Below are 16,322 nucleotides of genomic sequence, written 5' to 3'. Positions count from 1 at the left end.
GGGGCGAACAGGCTCCACGCTGCAGCCAATCAGCGATGCTTAGAACGCCGTCTCGTGAACAGCTCCGCCTCCCTGTTCCATGTATGGAATGCGGCCGATCGTCACAATAGAGCCAAAGCCGAAGGGAGAGTAATCCCTCGCAACGCGACTTCCGGCTCGGATGCGAAGTCTCTGCGCGCGGGGCTGGAGGCCAACGTGGTTGCGGGGTTAAGGTGAGAACCTAACCCAGCAATTTATACCGGCTGCCCCGACGCTGTCGTCACCTCCAGCTGAAATAACCAAACGCGCGGGAAAGCTAGCAAGCACATGTAGGAATTGACCTAAGGGTGCAAATCGGGAATGGAGAAAAATCCTATTCCTGATGCATGCTGTGGTCTTTCCAGCTGACTTCTTAAGGAAGAAGGTGTGCTCCGACAATCCATGCTGACATCTCCCACTGAACTCACTGAAGATTAGGTAAAGGTACCCCTGAGCATTAGGTCCAGTCATGACCGACTCTGGGATTGCGGCGCTCATCTCGCTTTACTGGCCGAGGGAGCTGGCATACAGCTTCCAGGTCATGTGACCAGCATGACTAAGACGCTTCTGGTGAACCAGAGCAGCGCACGGAAACACCGTTTACCTTCCCGCTGGAGTGGTACCTATTTATCTACTTGCACTTTGACGTGCTTTTGAACTGCTAGGTTGGCAGGAGCAGGGACCGAGCAACGGGAGCTCACACCGTCGCGGGGATTCGAACCTCCGACTGATCGGCAAGTCTAGGTTCTGTGGTTTAACCCACAGCGCCACCCGCGTCCCACCACTGAAGATTACTTCTGCGTAAACTCGCCCAGCGTTGCAACCCTATGCACATTTCATGGGGGAGGGCGGGTATTGGAGCATTTAGCGAGGCTTACTTCTGAGTAAGGGACCGCAGGTGGCGCTGAGGGTTAAACCACAGAGCCTAGGACTTGCCGATCTGATCGGTAGTTCGAATCCCCATGACGGGTTGAGCTCCCGTTGCTCGGTCCCTGCTCCTGCCAACCTACCAGTTCGAAAGCACGTCAAAGTGCAAGTAGATAAATAGGTACCGCTCTGGCGGGAAGGTAAACAGCGTTTCCGTGCGCTGCTCTGGTTCACCAGAAGCGGCTTAGTCATGCTGGTCACATGACCCGGAAGCTGTACGCCAGCTCCCTCGGCCAATAAAGCGAGATGTGTGTCGCAACCCCAGAGTTGGCCACGACTGGACCTCATGGTCAGGGGTCCCTTTACCTTTACTTCTGAGTAAAACATGCAAAGAATATAAAGAAGCTGCGCGCACACTGACAATTTCCTACTAGGACTGGCAGCAGAGGGAGATTTTCCCTGCCCAGATATTTAATTCATCTTTTTTGCTAGAAAATGCTAGAGAGAGTTCCAGAGGCATAGCTCTTTTTGTTACCTCTCTTAACACCTTAGCCCAGGGACAGCTTGTGTGGCGTCCTCCAGATGTTGAAAGAAAGTCAAGGGTGGGGCAAGAAGGCCCAGCGGTGTAAGAGGAAGACACGTGAGTTCCTGTGCAAATGAAAAGGGCGTCTGGTCAAGAGAAAAGTAGATTCAATCAGGGGGAGGGGAAGACACTCCCCACCTGGTAATGGAATTTGCAAAAGGGAGGTGAAAATGGGTAAGCGGGATATCAAGACTGCATATTGCTCTTCAACAGCGCAGTGGCGTCTCCCTTTGAAACCTAAATGCTGATTAAGACACCTTTCGAGTCTGTTACTTGAGCGCCCGGCGAGACTGAAATGCTGCCGCACTAAGTGGCTCCCGCGTGTTAACATTTAATGGCTGATTTGTGAAGGTTTATTCACATATGTAGAAAGACCTTGCTTTGCTTAATGTCAATCATAAATATTAGTATTAAGATAAATTGTACGCCACTCCTGCTGAGCAGTTTTAACCCCTTAATTATATCACAAATACAATCTTTTTTTTTTTAAAAAAAACCATTTTAAAGCGACACAAAAAAATAAGACGACATATCCTCTAAGACGCCATAAAAAGTAACAGCAGATCAACAGAAATACAGCATAACATGATGCTTGCAGTCTTAGCTGCATGGGAACATATACAACTTGCGCTTGTTTGTCCTTCCTCCCTCACATTCCTTTTTCCTTTTGTGCTGTGTGGGCTGTTGTTTTTAAGATTGTGAACTTGAGGGCAGGGACCACTTTAGCAGAAAAAGGCACGTGACATGTTGCCAATGTGCAGCCCTAATGCACTGTTGGCTTCCCCACACCGTGTCGGGTTTTGCAAAATTAAGGAGAAAGCTCCACGTGCCTCGAGGCGCAGCTGCAAAAGAAGCAACCCACAAAATTAGGCTTGCTCAGGTTTTGCCATCGTCCCAGAGCAGACTAAACGCTCATCATTCTGCATACCCCTTTGGCTGCAAACCCCACCCGCCGCGATTTTGCAACAACGCGGAAAACGGCGTTAGTAGCAAAGAACTCCCTTTTCGGCTTTGACTTTCTGCTAATCGGCGGAACTCCTCCCGCAGGACCAAGGAACGGGGGCGTGTCCGCGGGTGAGCATTCCGAGAGCCGCTGATTGGCTGCAGGTTGCCCCGCCCCGCAGTTTGTCCATTCAAAACGCGTCCCGCTTGTTCGAAGGGCGGCGGCTGGCGAGTTTCGAAGCCGCCCGAGTTCTTGGCGGGGAATTTGATTTCTCTGCTTTCGGCTCTTCCCTTTCAATGCTGGTGGCGTCTCTCGTGGCTTAGAGCCAAGCTGAGTCAACGTGCTCACCTCCGCCAGGTGAGGGCTTTGTAATTGGCTTTGGGGGGAAGGGTGTGGTGGAAATGTAAAAAGCAAACCCACAACTATCCGAAGGGCTCCAGATTAAGTGTTGGAGATGGTTTGCAGCCCAGCTTTATTCCTGCCCATGCGGGTGTAGAGATATTTTATTTCTCAAAATAAGATGGTTCCTCAGTGGTGGAGCTTTTGCTTTTTTGTACAGAAGCTCCCAAATTTAACCTTTGGCATTTCTAGGTTGACAATACAGTGGTACCTCTGGTTAAGTACTTAATTTGTTCCGGAGGTCTGTTCTTAACCTGAAACACCACTTTAGCTAATGAGGCCTCCTGCTGCCGCCGCGCCGCCGGAGCACAATTTCTATTCTCATCCTGAAGCAAAGTTCTTAACCTGAAGCACTATTTCTGGGTTAGCGGAGTCTGTAACCTGAAGCGTATGTAACCTGAGGTACCACTGTATTGTGTTAGGAGGACCAATGGCCTATGTACAGCTTCCTCCTGCACAGTGAATAATAGCACTTCAGATAATGTATCAAGGCAGTCAGCAGAGGGTTTGTGTTCTATCAACTTTAGCCGCTTTGAGACTCCTTCGGGTAGTGATAAAGCGGGATATCAAATCCAAACGCTTCTAGACTTTATTTCACACGCGTCAAAGACTTGGTTTAGCGCACGCACACACACCATGTGCAGTTGCATACACGCACACAGGCTGTGAGCCTCAGTGGCACCCCTCTGGAAATTTCACCTGAGCCAAAAACAAAACCCGGCTAGCCACCCCACCTCCCTGCTACAGCTCTGCCAAGTGTTAAAAATGTGCTTTAAATATAGTGTGGAGGCGACCCATGTTAGCTGCAGAGGAAGAGAAGCTCAGTTCTCTGTAGGAAGTATGTAGGGTTGCCATACAGTGGTACCTCGGGTTACATACGCTTCAGGTTACATACGCTTCAGGTTACAGACTCTGCTAACCCAGAAATAGTACCTCGGGTTAAGAACTTTGCTTCAGGATGAGAACAGAAATCGTGCTCCGGTGGCACGGCAGCAGCAGGAGGCCCCATTAGCTAAAGTGGTGCTTCAGGTTAAGAACGGACCTCTGGAACGAATTAAGTTCTTAACCCAAGGTATTTCAAAAGATAAAAATCAGGACACCCCGAAAGTTGAGTTTTTGTTTTTCTAAGGAAACCCCCCAAATTGTTCAGCTTTTTTTTTAACATTAAAACGCGATTTCTTGGTTTGCTTGCCAAAGATCCAGGACAAATTGCCGCCTTCCAGAAATCCCCCCTGGACATCACTTCCAGGCAGACGTATTGCGGCCCCCTAGCAGTATGAAACTGATAGCTACTAGCCTCTTTAAAAGGCTGCTGTTCGTGTTGGTCTATTATGACACCTACCTGCAAGTGCCGTTCATGCCAATTATAGAACCCTAGAATTGTAGAATTGGAAGGGACCCCTAGGGTTATTTGTTCCAACCCTATGCAATGCAGGAATCACAGCCCAAAAATACCGGACCTGTTGAACTCCAGCCCTACCACAAAGCTACACCTGTTGATCTGCAGCCTACCACAGAGCTACACCTGGGCCGAACTTCAATGGGTCCGAACTTCAATGTCTAAAACTCCTGGTAGAGGACAAGGATCTAGAGATTACGCTAAGGGTGGCCAAATTCTGTGCGACTGCCACAAAACTTAGGGAACAAGCTGTACCACCAAAATGATTAAGCTTTTAAATGACAATTTTTGGTTTTATTTTAATTATATTTAGGTTATATTTTGGTGACCAAGATTTAGTATATTTTTTTTAACTGCCGCTATATCTGAATTGTCTCTGTTAGACCCAATTGCAATTCAATGTACTCCTGTTGTGTTTTATGATTTTCCTGATATTGTAAGTGACCCGGAACTGGTTTGTAACCGTAATAATTAAATTCTTCTAAATTCTTCACCTGGGCTATTATAATCATACAACTGTCGTTGGTAAAGAAGTGCTCATCGCTGCATAGATATCTATCGCTTAGTCAACAGAGAACCTCAAAGCAGTTTATTGCAACATGCCCTTTATTAAGTCACTCATAAGGTGTTTCCTTTTGATGTATCCTGTTTCAGATTGAGGCGGCATTGCATCTCTGCCGAAGGTTCAGCCCATGGGTGACGGGAACTCCATGAAGCGGTGCCGGTGCGTAGCTACCTGCCCCATCTGCCTCTGCTACTTCACCAGCCCAGTGCTGCTAAACTGTGGGCACAGCTTCTGCCAAACATGCATCAGGAGGTGCTGGGAGCAGCCTGGCGCAAATGCCAGGTGCCCCGAGTGCAGAAGGACTGTCGAGAGAACCTTCAGGCCCAACAGGTCTCTCTCGAACCTCGCTGAAATACTCAAGGACTGGGAAGCTTCCGCCAAGAGAGAGGCTCGAGAACAACGGGACTCGGAATGCCAGAGGCATCGGCAGCCTTGGGACTTGTTCTGCGAGGACGACCAAGTCCCCTTCTGCGGGGAATGTGCCAGTTCCCAAGAGCATAGGGGCCACAGAGTGCTCTCCGCAGAAGAAGCCGCCCAGGTATACAAGGTAAGAGTGGACGGTGGATGGGAATGATCCAGAGCATCGTTCAGGAAGGGGCGGGCTTGAACCCTGAACTCTACCCGTAAATCTATTCAGTGTGCTTGTAACTGTAAAGATAAAAGGTAAAGGGACCCCTGACCATTAGGTCCAGTCATGGCCGACTCTCATCTTGCTTTATTGGCCAAGGGAGTCAGCATACAGCTTCCAGGTCATGTGGCCAGCATGACTAAGCGGCTTCTGGTGAACCAGAGCAGCGCACGGAAACGCCGGAGCAGTACCTATTTATCTACTTGCATTTTGACGTGCTTTCGAACTGCTAGGTGGGCAGGAGCAGGGACCGAGCAACGGGAGCTCACCCCGTCGTGGGGATTCGAACTGCCGACCTCCTGATCGGCAAGTCCTAGGCTCTGTGGTTTAACCCACAGCGCCACCCGCGTCCCTGCTTGTAAGCGTACAGTGGGATAAAGATTCGGACTTGGAAGGCATAGGAATAACCTTCAGGGACTGAGCCTCTGATTCGGCTGCACTTCAAATCAGGTGTGGGAAATCTTTAGTCTTTCCATCAGCCCCAGCAAGCATGGGCAATGGGAGTTTGGTTCACCAACACCGTGACAGGCGATGCGGTCCTCGCATCTGCTCCACCTGTCTTGTTTTGATGGGTATATAAAGTATACCAGTTGGACTGGTCATGTTGTGCGAGTTTTGGAGCGCGTTGTCAGCAACATGCTGATTCAACAGTAATATGATGATTCAACAGCAATATGGTGTTGAAGCACTGATTCTTCAACATCAACTTTGTTGGACTGCTCATGTTGTGTGGATGCCTGATGATCGTCTTCCAAAGCAACCCCTCTATTCCGAACTTAAAAATGGAAACCGTAATGCTGGTGGTCAACAAAAGAGGTTTAAAGACTCTCAAGGCAAAGCTAAAAAAAATATAGTATAAACACTGACAACTGGGAAACACTGGCCTGCGAGCTCCAGTTGGAGAACAGCCTTTACCAAAGGTGTCGTGGGCTTTGAAGACACTCAAACTCAGGACGCAAGGGAGAAACGTGCTAAAAGGAAGGCACGCTTGGCAAACCCTCACCATGTTCAACTCCCGCCCAGAAACCAATGTCCCCACTGTGGAAGGACGTGTGGATCCAGAATTGGCCTCCACAGTCACTTACGGACGCATTGTTAAAACCGTTTTTTATGGAAGACAATCTTACTCGGCTACGAGTGATCGCCAAAGAAAGAAGAAAGTAAACCTCTAAGAGGAAGAACACCCCCCCAAAAAATCTGCTTCTTCTTTTTCAGGAACAGATCAGCAGTTGCTTGCCGATTTTGAGGACGGAGAGAGAAAGACTTCTGACCTTTAAAGCACAAATAGAAATTGGAAGGCGACAGTTGCTTGTAAGCATCAGCAAGGCTGAGAAATGAATGAGACGTAGGATCAGTGTTGGGGGGGGGGATGGTGGGAAACAAATATTAAAAGCAGAAGGGCCTGAAGCAGCTTTTCCTGAAACAGATTATATCTAGCATATATAGGTCTACTTGTATGTGGGTCATCTAGTCTGGTTGCAATGCAGGAATCTTTTCCCAATGTGGACTCGAACCCGTGACCCGTGAGATTAAGAGTCTCATGTTCTACCAAACTGATCTATCCCTTGGTCATTTATTATTTCACCCATATAATTGCTTTGCAACCCAGTCGGATGTGTGGGGTATAATTATTATTATTATTAATCTTTGTGATATTAATACTAATAATAATAATTTTTATTTATACCCCGCCCTCCCCAGCCAAGGCCGGGCTCAGGGCAGCTAACAAGCAATAATAAAAACAAATTGAATGAATACAACTTAAAAACAAAATTAAAATACAACATTAAAATATTGAAACCTCATCGCAGGAGGAGAAAGGAAAAGAAAAAAGAAAGAGGGGGAGGGAGGGAATCAAATTGGCTCCAAGCCAAAGGCCAGGTGGAACAACTCTGTCTTACAGGCCCTGCGGAAAGAAATCAGATCCTGCAGGGCCCTGGTCTCATGAGGCAGAGTGTTCCACCAGGCCGGAGCCAGTGTTGAGAAGGCCCTGGCTCTGGTTGAAGCTAATTAACTTCCTTAGGGCCCGGGACCACTAGGGTGTTGCTATTTATGGACCTTGAGGCTCTCCGTGGGGCATACCGGGAGAGGCGGTCTCATAGGTATTATAATATATATCCTTTTAACAAAACAATAATAAGCTGCTTTTCCAAAACTTGGCAAGATTCACCTTGCCCCATCATTGGAAGCCCTGCACAAGGATATAGCTCACTTGTGTAATGGGGGCTTCCTCCTTCCTTCCCCCCCCCAAAAAAAAATGGCTCCCTGGTGTCAGGAGAACAGAACACAGTGGGAAGAGAGAAGGGGTCCTTGCAGCTAGCAAGATGGAATGTTGGAAGTAAAGTAGCATTAATTCTACCCCTTGGGATCTCAGATGCTATGAGACTACAGGTCCCATTATCCATGACTGTGGGCCTTGTTGCTTGGGAATGATGGGATCCGGAGTACAACACTCTTTGTGGATCTAAGGTTGGGGAAGGCTGGCCTGGAGGTGCAAGTCAGCTCTGCTCCTCTTGGAAAGGTGTGGTCTCCCGTAAGAATGGCCCCTGTATTCTCCAGCAAACTCCTTCCCTGCTAAAACCTGACGTGATATTTGGGGCAATTCAGAAGGGACCTTCTCGTCCTCCCTCTTGACGCTGCAGAGACCGGCTGCATTCCTAAAAATGCCCTCCTTGGCTTCTCTTGCTTTGCCCCACCTGCTTGTTCTAGGAGCACATAGAGGGAGAGAAGGGAAAGGCCATAGCCAAGTTCAGTCAACTGCACCAGTTCTTGGAGGAACAAGAGGACCTTCTGCTGGAGAAAATGCAAGAGCTGGAGGAGGAGATTGCAAGGAAAAGGGAGGAGCACCTGGACAGGCTCTCCAGGGATCTCATACCCCTTGAAACTCTCATCCTGGAGATGGAAGCCAAGCTTCAGAGGCCAACCAGTGAAGTCCTGCAGGTGAGACTGGGAAACAAGCAAGCCAGACCCCTTTGCGGCGCAAGGCTGGCTCCAAATCCTTGTGTGCCTCCGGCTACGTAGGAAGTGAAAGGGGGCAGTTTATAGAGCTGTAGCCAAGGCTGTAGCAGACGGGAGCAAGAAAAACAAGAGGGATTATTTGTTCACCTTAATGCAGAGTAGAGACACCTGCTTCCAAATAGGATGTTTTCTGCTCTTTGCTCATGGTTGGTTGTCTTATGGCTTCCAATGTGAAATATACTCAGAGTCGCAAAGTGATTTCATGCTCTTTACTCAGCTCATAGTGGTGAGGAGGAATGAATGAATGTCCCCTCAAGGTATCTGCTTTATATACATTATTTACACAATGGGCTGCACATGATTGGCTAATTCCGGAATTCTACTGTAAGCCAATCAGGTTGTGGATTCACTTCTATCTGGAGCATGATTGGGTGGTTCCTGCCAACCAATCATACTGCTGCATTGTTCTAGGACCAATCAGACTGCTGCCTTTTGGATCCTATTGTTCTAGGACCAATCAGACTGCGGCAGTTTGGATCCTATTCAACTCAGTACATAACACAATGGCTCATTCCTCGCTCGCTTCTGAGCTTCCCAGAGGTTGCCACTGACAAAGGGAGGCTGCCCAGGGTGAAACTTGCCTGCTTCTTTTAAAGGGGTTGGTTTATCTTCTGGGGCTGCATAATTTTAGTCAGGTGCTTATACTTCATCCTTCAGGGCTTCAGGGGTTGGGTGGGGATTGTAGTCTGGTCTGGGGCAGGCACTGAGCTCCCCTTTTCTCTTTTCCTTGCAGAACATTAGTAGCCTTTTGCAGAGGTAAGTGGAACCCGTGCATATCCTTCTAAACCTTTTTGCCTTTTTTTCCCCCTGGGAATAATGTGACTGGCAGGTTCTCATAAGTCTCTTTGACCCTCTAGGTTTTCACAGACAGAAATGGGCCTTCAAGTTGAAACCTGCCCTACTTTCGTTCCCACAATCAGTGTTCCTTCCCATTCCTTCCCTATTTGGGTCCACAGCTCCCTTGACCAACTACTGGGGCCCTAGTTATGTCACCTCCTTGCCTGCAGAGCTGGCAGCCCCTCACCCCTTTTTGAACCCTCCCTTCTGGAGTGTTCCCTCATCCTCCTCTCCCCTCTCCTTGGCAGTCCTCTGGGCAGCCACTACTGCCGCCCCTTGGTCTCTGAGCTGCCCTCCCTGCCCCAAAGAGAGGTGCCTCCTCACACTGCCCCACAGGGGCCTGGGTGTTAGGATATAGTTCCATTCCACCTTTAGAACAGATGTGTGGATTGTTGTACAGTGGTACCTCAGGTTACATAAGCTTCAGGTTACATACGCTTCAGGTTACAGACTCCGTTAACCCAGAAATAGTACCTCGGGTTAAGAACTTTGCTTCAGATAGAGAACAGAAATTGTGCTCCGGTGGCACGGCGGCAGCGGGAGGCCCCATTAGCTAAAGTGGTGCTTCAGGTTAAGAACAGTTTCAGGTTAAGTACGGACCTCTGGAACGAATTAAGTACTTAACATGAGGTACCACTGTATGTCACATGTCTGTTTACTTCCAGCACAGTCTGCTGGGAACGTCCATTGTATATTGCTTTTGCTATACTGCTGTTTGCTTGGACACAAAGGGAAGCAGACATGTTTTTCCTTTGTTCCTGATGCTGTAAAAATGCTTACATAGGCCTCTGTCCGCCTCTTCCGTTGCAAAGTTCTTACCTCTGCCGGCTTGCGTGCTTAAGCTTCTGAAGGCTTCTGGGGCTTGAGTCACAGTTTTTGATGCTGTTCCGAGAGCATCAAGTTCACCTGGCTGCCGGCCGGTGGCTGGAGCCAGCTGAGGGTTGCCAAATGCCCCCAACTCCCCAGACGCATCCCAACACTGGGAAGCACGCCCTGGCCAGCCCCAGAGGCACCATTTACCTAGGGAGCTTTCAGCCAGGGCTGTTGCAACAAACAGCCGTACAAGCCTTTGGGAGGTGGAGACATGAGAGGGCATCAGAGGAGGGAAGGAAGGAAGGAAAGAGGGACAGAGGCCAGTGTTGCCCACGGCACCCCTGACCATCATTCAAGGCACCCCAGGGTAAAAACCACTGCCTTAAAGTAATCTTTCTATCCAGGGGTGAGCAAACCTTTTCAGCAAAGGCTGGTCCACTGTCCCTCAGACCTTGTGGGGGGCCAGACTATATTTTGGAAAAAAAATATGAATGAATTCCTATGCCCCACAAACAACCCAGAGATGCATTTTAAATAAAAGGACACATTCTACTCATGTAAAAACATGCTGATTCCCGGACCGTCCGCGGGCTGATTGAGAAGGTGATTGGGCCGCATCCGGCCTCCGGGCCTTAGTTTGCCTACCCGTGTTTCTATTCTTCCTCTTGCTGCTGTAGCGATTTGGATTGCCATTCTCTATCCCCACATGGCAGTCTTCCACAGCTAAGACAGAATTTCTAGCAGTTCTGTCTAGCATCTCTTAAGTTTCCGTTTTGAAGAGTGACTGTTGTCACTTTCCTTGTGCCTGTGGTTTTAAACCAACCTCGGGGTAAACTCTGACAGGAACTGAGAGGCCTCCAAACACAACCAACCAACCTCTGGACCCCTTAATATCAATAAAAATAAATATAAATAAAAGGATTTACTCATACGATGCTGACAAAAAAGACCTACACTAACCCTATGCAACAGAAAGAACAATACAGAAAGAATAAGAATCTCTCGCTCCTTTCTCTTTTTTCCCCAACTGCAAGATTTCTACAACAACAGTGTGTCTCACTGCGTGTAAACGAAATGTGAAAAAGACTCTGTGAATGACTGTGGGTACAAGAGATGTACTTTTCCCTATTTGTTTTGTAAGACACATCTTTAATAAAACCTTTTTTAAAGGGTGGGATAATATCAAAGTTGAAATACCAAACGTCAGAAGGTGTGTTATACAGAGTTAGGCCATTAAAACAAGAACTAGAATATATCGGGCATCCCTCTTCCTTCCGTTTATTTTGTTTTAATGCAGTCTAGGCCTTTTTTTCCCCCCAAGTAAATTTTTATTATTTTCTTTACATATTCTTTTTCCAACAATCCTTATTGTTACCATATGTTCCCTTTGACTCTGCCGAGTCTTGACTTCCCTCCCTCCCTGCAATTGGTATATTTATCCCATTCTTATCGCGCACGTTATTCTTATATCACTACTGTTTTACATTGAAGGTATTATTCCAGTCCTGCTAGTGTCTTTACGTTTTTACAGTTCTCCTTTAAATATTCAATAAATTTACTCCAGTTGTAATGCGGTCTAGGACTTTGGACTGGATGGAGGGCTGCTAACGTGTGTTTTTTTCTGGTTTTGTTTTCAGGTTTGAGGAGAGAGGGGCATTTGAGACACCAGTGGTTTTTTCTGTTGCTTTGCACTGGAGGGCCTGGGAATTCAGCGATGTGATCCCCTTTCTGGACCACGTCATACAAGAATTCAAATGTAAGGGAAAACAGCTGCAAGGATTTTGTTCTGGCTGTGATTTTGGTCCAGGACTGAGTGTGGCGAGGAGTAAAGTCCTTTGTAACGTGGCCGGGGCCAGGACAATTGAGAAGGCAATCCTTGTCCGTTAGCGGAATGGGTTCTGCTCAACATCGCACCTGCAACCTCAGCCCATAATTTTTTTTCTTCAGAATTGTTTTGATTTATTCTTCAGTTCGTATTTCCAGTCAGCGTTCAAAGTGTGGTGCTGAATCTCTTTTCCTTTTCTTTCCCCAGACACCCTAACATCTGATCTGAAATATTTGCAGAAAGGTAAGCTGTGAGGTTTGATAAAGAACTTGCTTGCATTTCGCTGCAGTTCGGTGGGACGGGCACTGGGGACTCTGGAACCATTAATAGACCATTTACGAGTAGTGGGAAAGTTATGATGGAGGAGTTTTCTGCCAACTTTTTATTCCCCCATCCCTGCTTTTAAATAAGACTTTGAATCATAGTGAGCAGCTAGATGTCTCTCAGAAGCCCAGAATTAGGGCATGAAAGCAATTTCCCTCCTTGGTTGCTACTCCTCAGCATCCAGCTCTCAAATGGTCATTTCCGGCAAGTAAATATCTCCTCCAGGTAGCCAGGCAACGACTGTTCATTGCAGCCTAACCTTCAGCAATCATCAGATATACTGAAGGGTTTTTAAAACTTCATGAATATTAATAAATGTACAACAATCTACCATTTTAAAAAATTATGTGCTTTACTAAATCCCATCTTTCATTTGCTTCAATGTGCAGTTTTGAGGTGAGAGTGTCCATGCCCAAAAGACTAGTTGTGAAACATACAAAATATCAAAATAAATAAATAACAAGCATCTAAATGCAAGGCTCAGACGCTGGACTCAGCTACATTATTCAAAATACAGCTCTTTGAATGCTCTATAAACATGCAAAACAAGAGCACAAAACCTTTCTATAGCATTTCCACATAGGGTTTAAACATTTTTGTTACAACAATTTCATTTCTGACTTATTTATAGTGGGCTTTTTCCTGTGTGTCGATCCACCCCAATTGTCCCTTGCTGAATAAAACTGACCGATGGATGTAGACTGACACTATTCTCAAACCATACCATACAATGGGTGTTCCCTGCTGGCTACTCACTTGCCTGTACTTAAGTGCCATGATATATTTATTTTTTTACAGTAACAATCTTGGGTTATGGTAACAGGAAGCTGTGTTTTTCTGCCCTACTACTAGAAATCTTCCTGTTCAAATGTGGGCAAATTCCAGAAGAAAGAAGAGCATCCCTATCTTTAATGTAACTTCTGGATCATTGTTCCCCAAACTTGAGTTTCCATCTGTTATTTTTTTTGGACTACAATTCCCATCATCCTTGACCACTGGTCTTGCTAGCCATGGATGATGGGAGTTGTAGTCCAAAAGCAACTGGAGAGCCAAGTTTGGGAAACTGGTCTGGAGCTTCAGCAGATTTTTAGGGTGGCAGAAAAGCAATTCCTGGGAAGCTTCAAAGCTGGGGTGTGTTGATTCTTCTCCCAGTTTGGGAATGTTGTGGGTTGCAGGAGAGAATATATTGATTCAATATTATCCTTCCTAACTCACCTTAGTGAGTTTATTCATACAGCAGAGTACATTTCCCTCTTTACACAGCAGGAAGCTAGTTGCAGATGTGTTAGAATCTCTTAAGTTCTATTATTCCTGGTAAGACCCCTTTGATTGCCTCCTGAAAGAATAAAGACACAATAGTCTTCTTTTAAAAGTAATAAGAAGTTTACTCACATTCAGTTCACAGTTGGATCCCTAAAGGCAGACTTTAGCTTATAGTCACAGAAAATGTGTGGCTTACACCCTCATAAGGATGGGCCCATGAGCTGCTGACTGAGAGGCAGCAGTGCAGTCCATGAGGAGAAAAGGCATCAAAAGAGGAAGGTGGCTGCGTAACTGGACCTTTTGTGGGGTCTGGAAGGGCCACACCCACCTACTTGGTCACATGCAAAGGAAGGATGCTCCAGACCAGGTGTAACAGGAAGTTCAACTGGCTGGACCAACTTTCCCCTGCATGTCCACTCTAGGCAAACAGGAAATAATAATAATAATAATGATGATGATGATGATGATGCCGTTTAGTCGTTTAGTTGTGTCCGACTCTTCATGACCCCATGGACCAGAGCACGCCAGGCACTTCTGTCTTCCACTGCCTCCCGCAGTTTGGTCAGATTCATGCTAGTAGCTTCGAGAACAGTGTCCAACTATCTCGTCCTCTGTCATCTCCTTCTCCTTGTGCCCTCCATCTTTCCCAACATCAGGGTCTTTTCCAGGGAGTCTTCTCTTCTCATGAGCTGGCCAAAGTATTGGAGCCTCAGCTTCAGGATCTGTCCTTCCAGTGAGCACTCAGGGCTGATTTCCTTCAGAATGGAGAGGTTTGATCTTCTTGCAGTCCATGGGACTCTCAAGAGTCTCCTCCAGCGCCATAATTCAATAACAACAACAACAACAACAACAACAATTATTATTATTATTATTATTTATTTATTTATTTATACCCCGTCCATCTGGCTGTGTTTCTCCAGCCACTCTGGGCGGCTTCCAACAGAATATTAAAATACAGTAACCTATTAAGCATTAATAGCTTCCCTAAACAGGGCTGCCTTCAGATGTCTTCTAAAAGTCTGGTAGTTGTTTTTCTCTTTGACATCTGGTGGGAGGGTGTTCCAAAGGCGGATGCCACTACCGAGAAGGCCCTCTGCCTGGTTCCCTGTAACTTGGCTTCTCGCAGCGAGGGAACCGCCAGAAGGCCCTCGGAGCTGGACCTCCGTGTCCGGGCAGAACGATGGGAGTGGAGACGCTCCTTTAGGTATACTGGACAGAGGCCATTTAGGGCTTTAAAGGTCAGCACCAACACTTTGAAATGTTGTATTTGACTGCCTATGTTACATCCCACGCCCAGCTGGCTCTGATTCTATTCTCTTCCGCTTGTCTCCCCCAAACCCCGATAGCAAGAGTTACTCTGGATCCAGTCACAGCTCACCCCCAGCTCCTTCTGTCTGAGGACTGCCTGAGCGTGACATGCGCCGACGTTTGTCAAGAGGTGCCCGACCACCCGCAGAGATTCAAACAACTGACTGCTGTGCTGGGACGCGAGGGGTTTAGAACAGGCAGGTTCACCTGGGAGGTCACTGTGGGGAATGAGGGGGAATGGGCTGTGGGGGTTGCCAAAAGTACTGTGAAGAGACAGGGCGCGTTTAGCTTTACGCCCATGGAAGGGATCTGGGCTATGGGGAGGTGGGGAGGTCAGTACAGGGTCCTCCACGACCGTCATTACCACCTGCCCCTAAATGGGGATCTGCGGAGGATTCGAGTGACTCTGAACTGCACCGGGCAGCGATTGGCCTTCTTCGACGCTGAGAGAGGAAATGCTCTTGTTGGTTTCACGGAAGCTTCGTTCTGCGGAGAGCTGCTACTCCCCTTCTTTTGGCTTCAGGAAAGGGCCAGCCTCACTCTCTCTCCCTAGAGCAGGGGCCGAGAGCAAAAATATTTCACATCCGACCAATAGGTGCTTATTACAGGGGGCAAGGCAAAGGGGGTATTGTTTGTTTTCAAGTGACTTGGCAGAAACCCACGAAGCGTTTGGGTCACTTTCCAGAAAGATTGGGAAGGAGGTCCACCTCAAAGGGGGCCCAGAGGGGCGAAATACTACTCTACAGGACAAAATGGTCCCCTCTTCAACCATTCCCAGGTAATTCCCAATATGGATCCCCACCAAATTCAGCTTCGATTTCTCAGTGCAACTTATATGTCCCAAAGGCTGTCTTACTTGGGAAAGCAACTCCAAGGTTTTCTTTTGGTGGAGGGGTTGACTTTAAAACTACTGGGTGTGACTATTATGAAAGCGGAAATATTCCAATTTATGTCTTTTTTTCTGAAAAGAACAGTTGTTTGTTCAGAGAAACTTTTGCATTATATTTTTTTTAAAGGGCACGTAAATCCATTTTTTGTTCTTGTGTTAATGGTTTTTCTTGCTCTTGTATATCTCTTAAGAAACAGACCAGCCCCAATTGTGTATGTATGTTCAGCTCTTTATAGAAAAGAAGGTGTTCTTCCTTTCCACTATAAATGTATTTAAAGAAGCTGGTATATATATATATAAAAAGCACAACCACGCTGTGCTAAAATAAAATGGCATAAAAGTTACAGAGCAATACAATAAAAAGTACTGGTGTTAATTAAAAGTTGGGGTGAGAAGGGTGGACTGCCAAGTGACCATAGAAACACTAGGCGAATCCTACCACTGATATTTTCAAAGCATGCTGAAAAACCCTTTGACTTGCATTCTGAATGCAGCAGACGAGATTTGAAAGAACTGTTTTGGGGATTTTTGCCCTCAAAATCTGTGCATGTTTTAATATCCTGGAATGAGTTAATGGCTGCCAATGTTATTCATTCTAAGATGAAAGCTTTGCAGATACACACACAAATCATTGCTGTTGTGC

General features: G+C 46.9%; 1 protein-coding gene across 3 annotated transcripts; it reads left to right on the top strand.

Annotated features, from left to right (window-relative positions):
• The first annotated feature begins 124 nt into the window (after positions 1-124).
• LOC310756912 (zinc finger protein RFP-like) lies at positions 125-16,042 on the top strand. 3 transcript variants are annotated; one of them, XM_083601842.1, is made up of 8 exons: positions 125-212; positions 4,864-5,321; positions 6,618-6,713; positions 8,112-8,342; positions 9,154-9,176; positions 11,708-11,826; positions 12,103-12,138; positions 14,829-16,042. In XM_083601842.1, exons 2-8 carry the CDS (start codon positions 4,902-4,904, stop codon positions 15,341-15,343), a joined length of 1,440 nt encoding a protein of 479 aa, XP_083457968.1. In that variant the 5' UTR covers positions 125-212; positions 4,864-4,901; the 3' UTR covers positions 15,344-16,042. The 3 variants fall into 3 exon arrangements, with proteins under 3 accessions (XP_083457968.1, XP_083457970.1, XP_083457969.1); XM_083601844.1 differs by lacking the exon at positions 125-212 and adding an exon at positions 224-403; XM_083601843.1 differs by lacking the exon at positions 125-212 and adding an exon at positions 2,624-2,768.
• Positions 16,043-16,322: the final 280 nt, after the last annotated feature.

The sequence above is a fragment of the Podarcis filfolensis genome (genome assembly GCF_964270895.1).
Source record: "Podarcis filfolensis genome assembly, chromosome: 2".
Taxonomy (NCBI): Eukaryota; Metazoa; Chordata; class Lepidosauria; order Squamata; family Lacertidae; genus Podarcis; species Podarcis filfolensis.
This window is presented reverse-complemented; position numbering and strand designations above follow the sequence as displayed.

Coding starts and splice junctions, on each gene's coding strand:
- LOC310756912 (XM_083601842.1), top strand. CDS start 4,902: ATGGGTGACGGGAACTCCATGAAGCGGTGCCGGTGCGTAGCTACCTGC. Junction 6,714..8,111: donor TTGGAAGGCGACAGTTGCTT/GTAAGCATCAGC, acceptor TGCTTGTTCTAG/GAGCACATAGAGGGAGAGAA. Junction 8,343..9,153: donor CAACCAGTGAAGTCCTGCAG/GTGAGACTGGGA, acceptor TTTTCCTTGCAG/AACATTAGTAGCCTTTTGCA.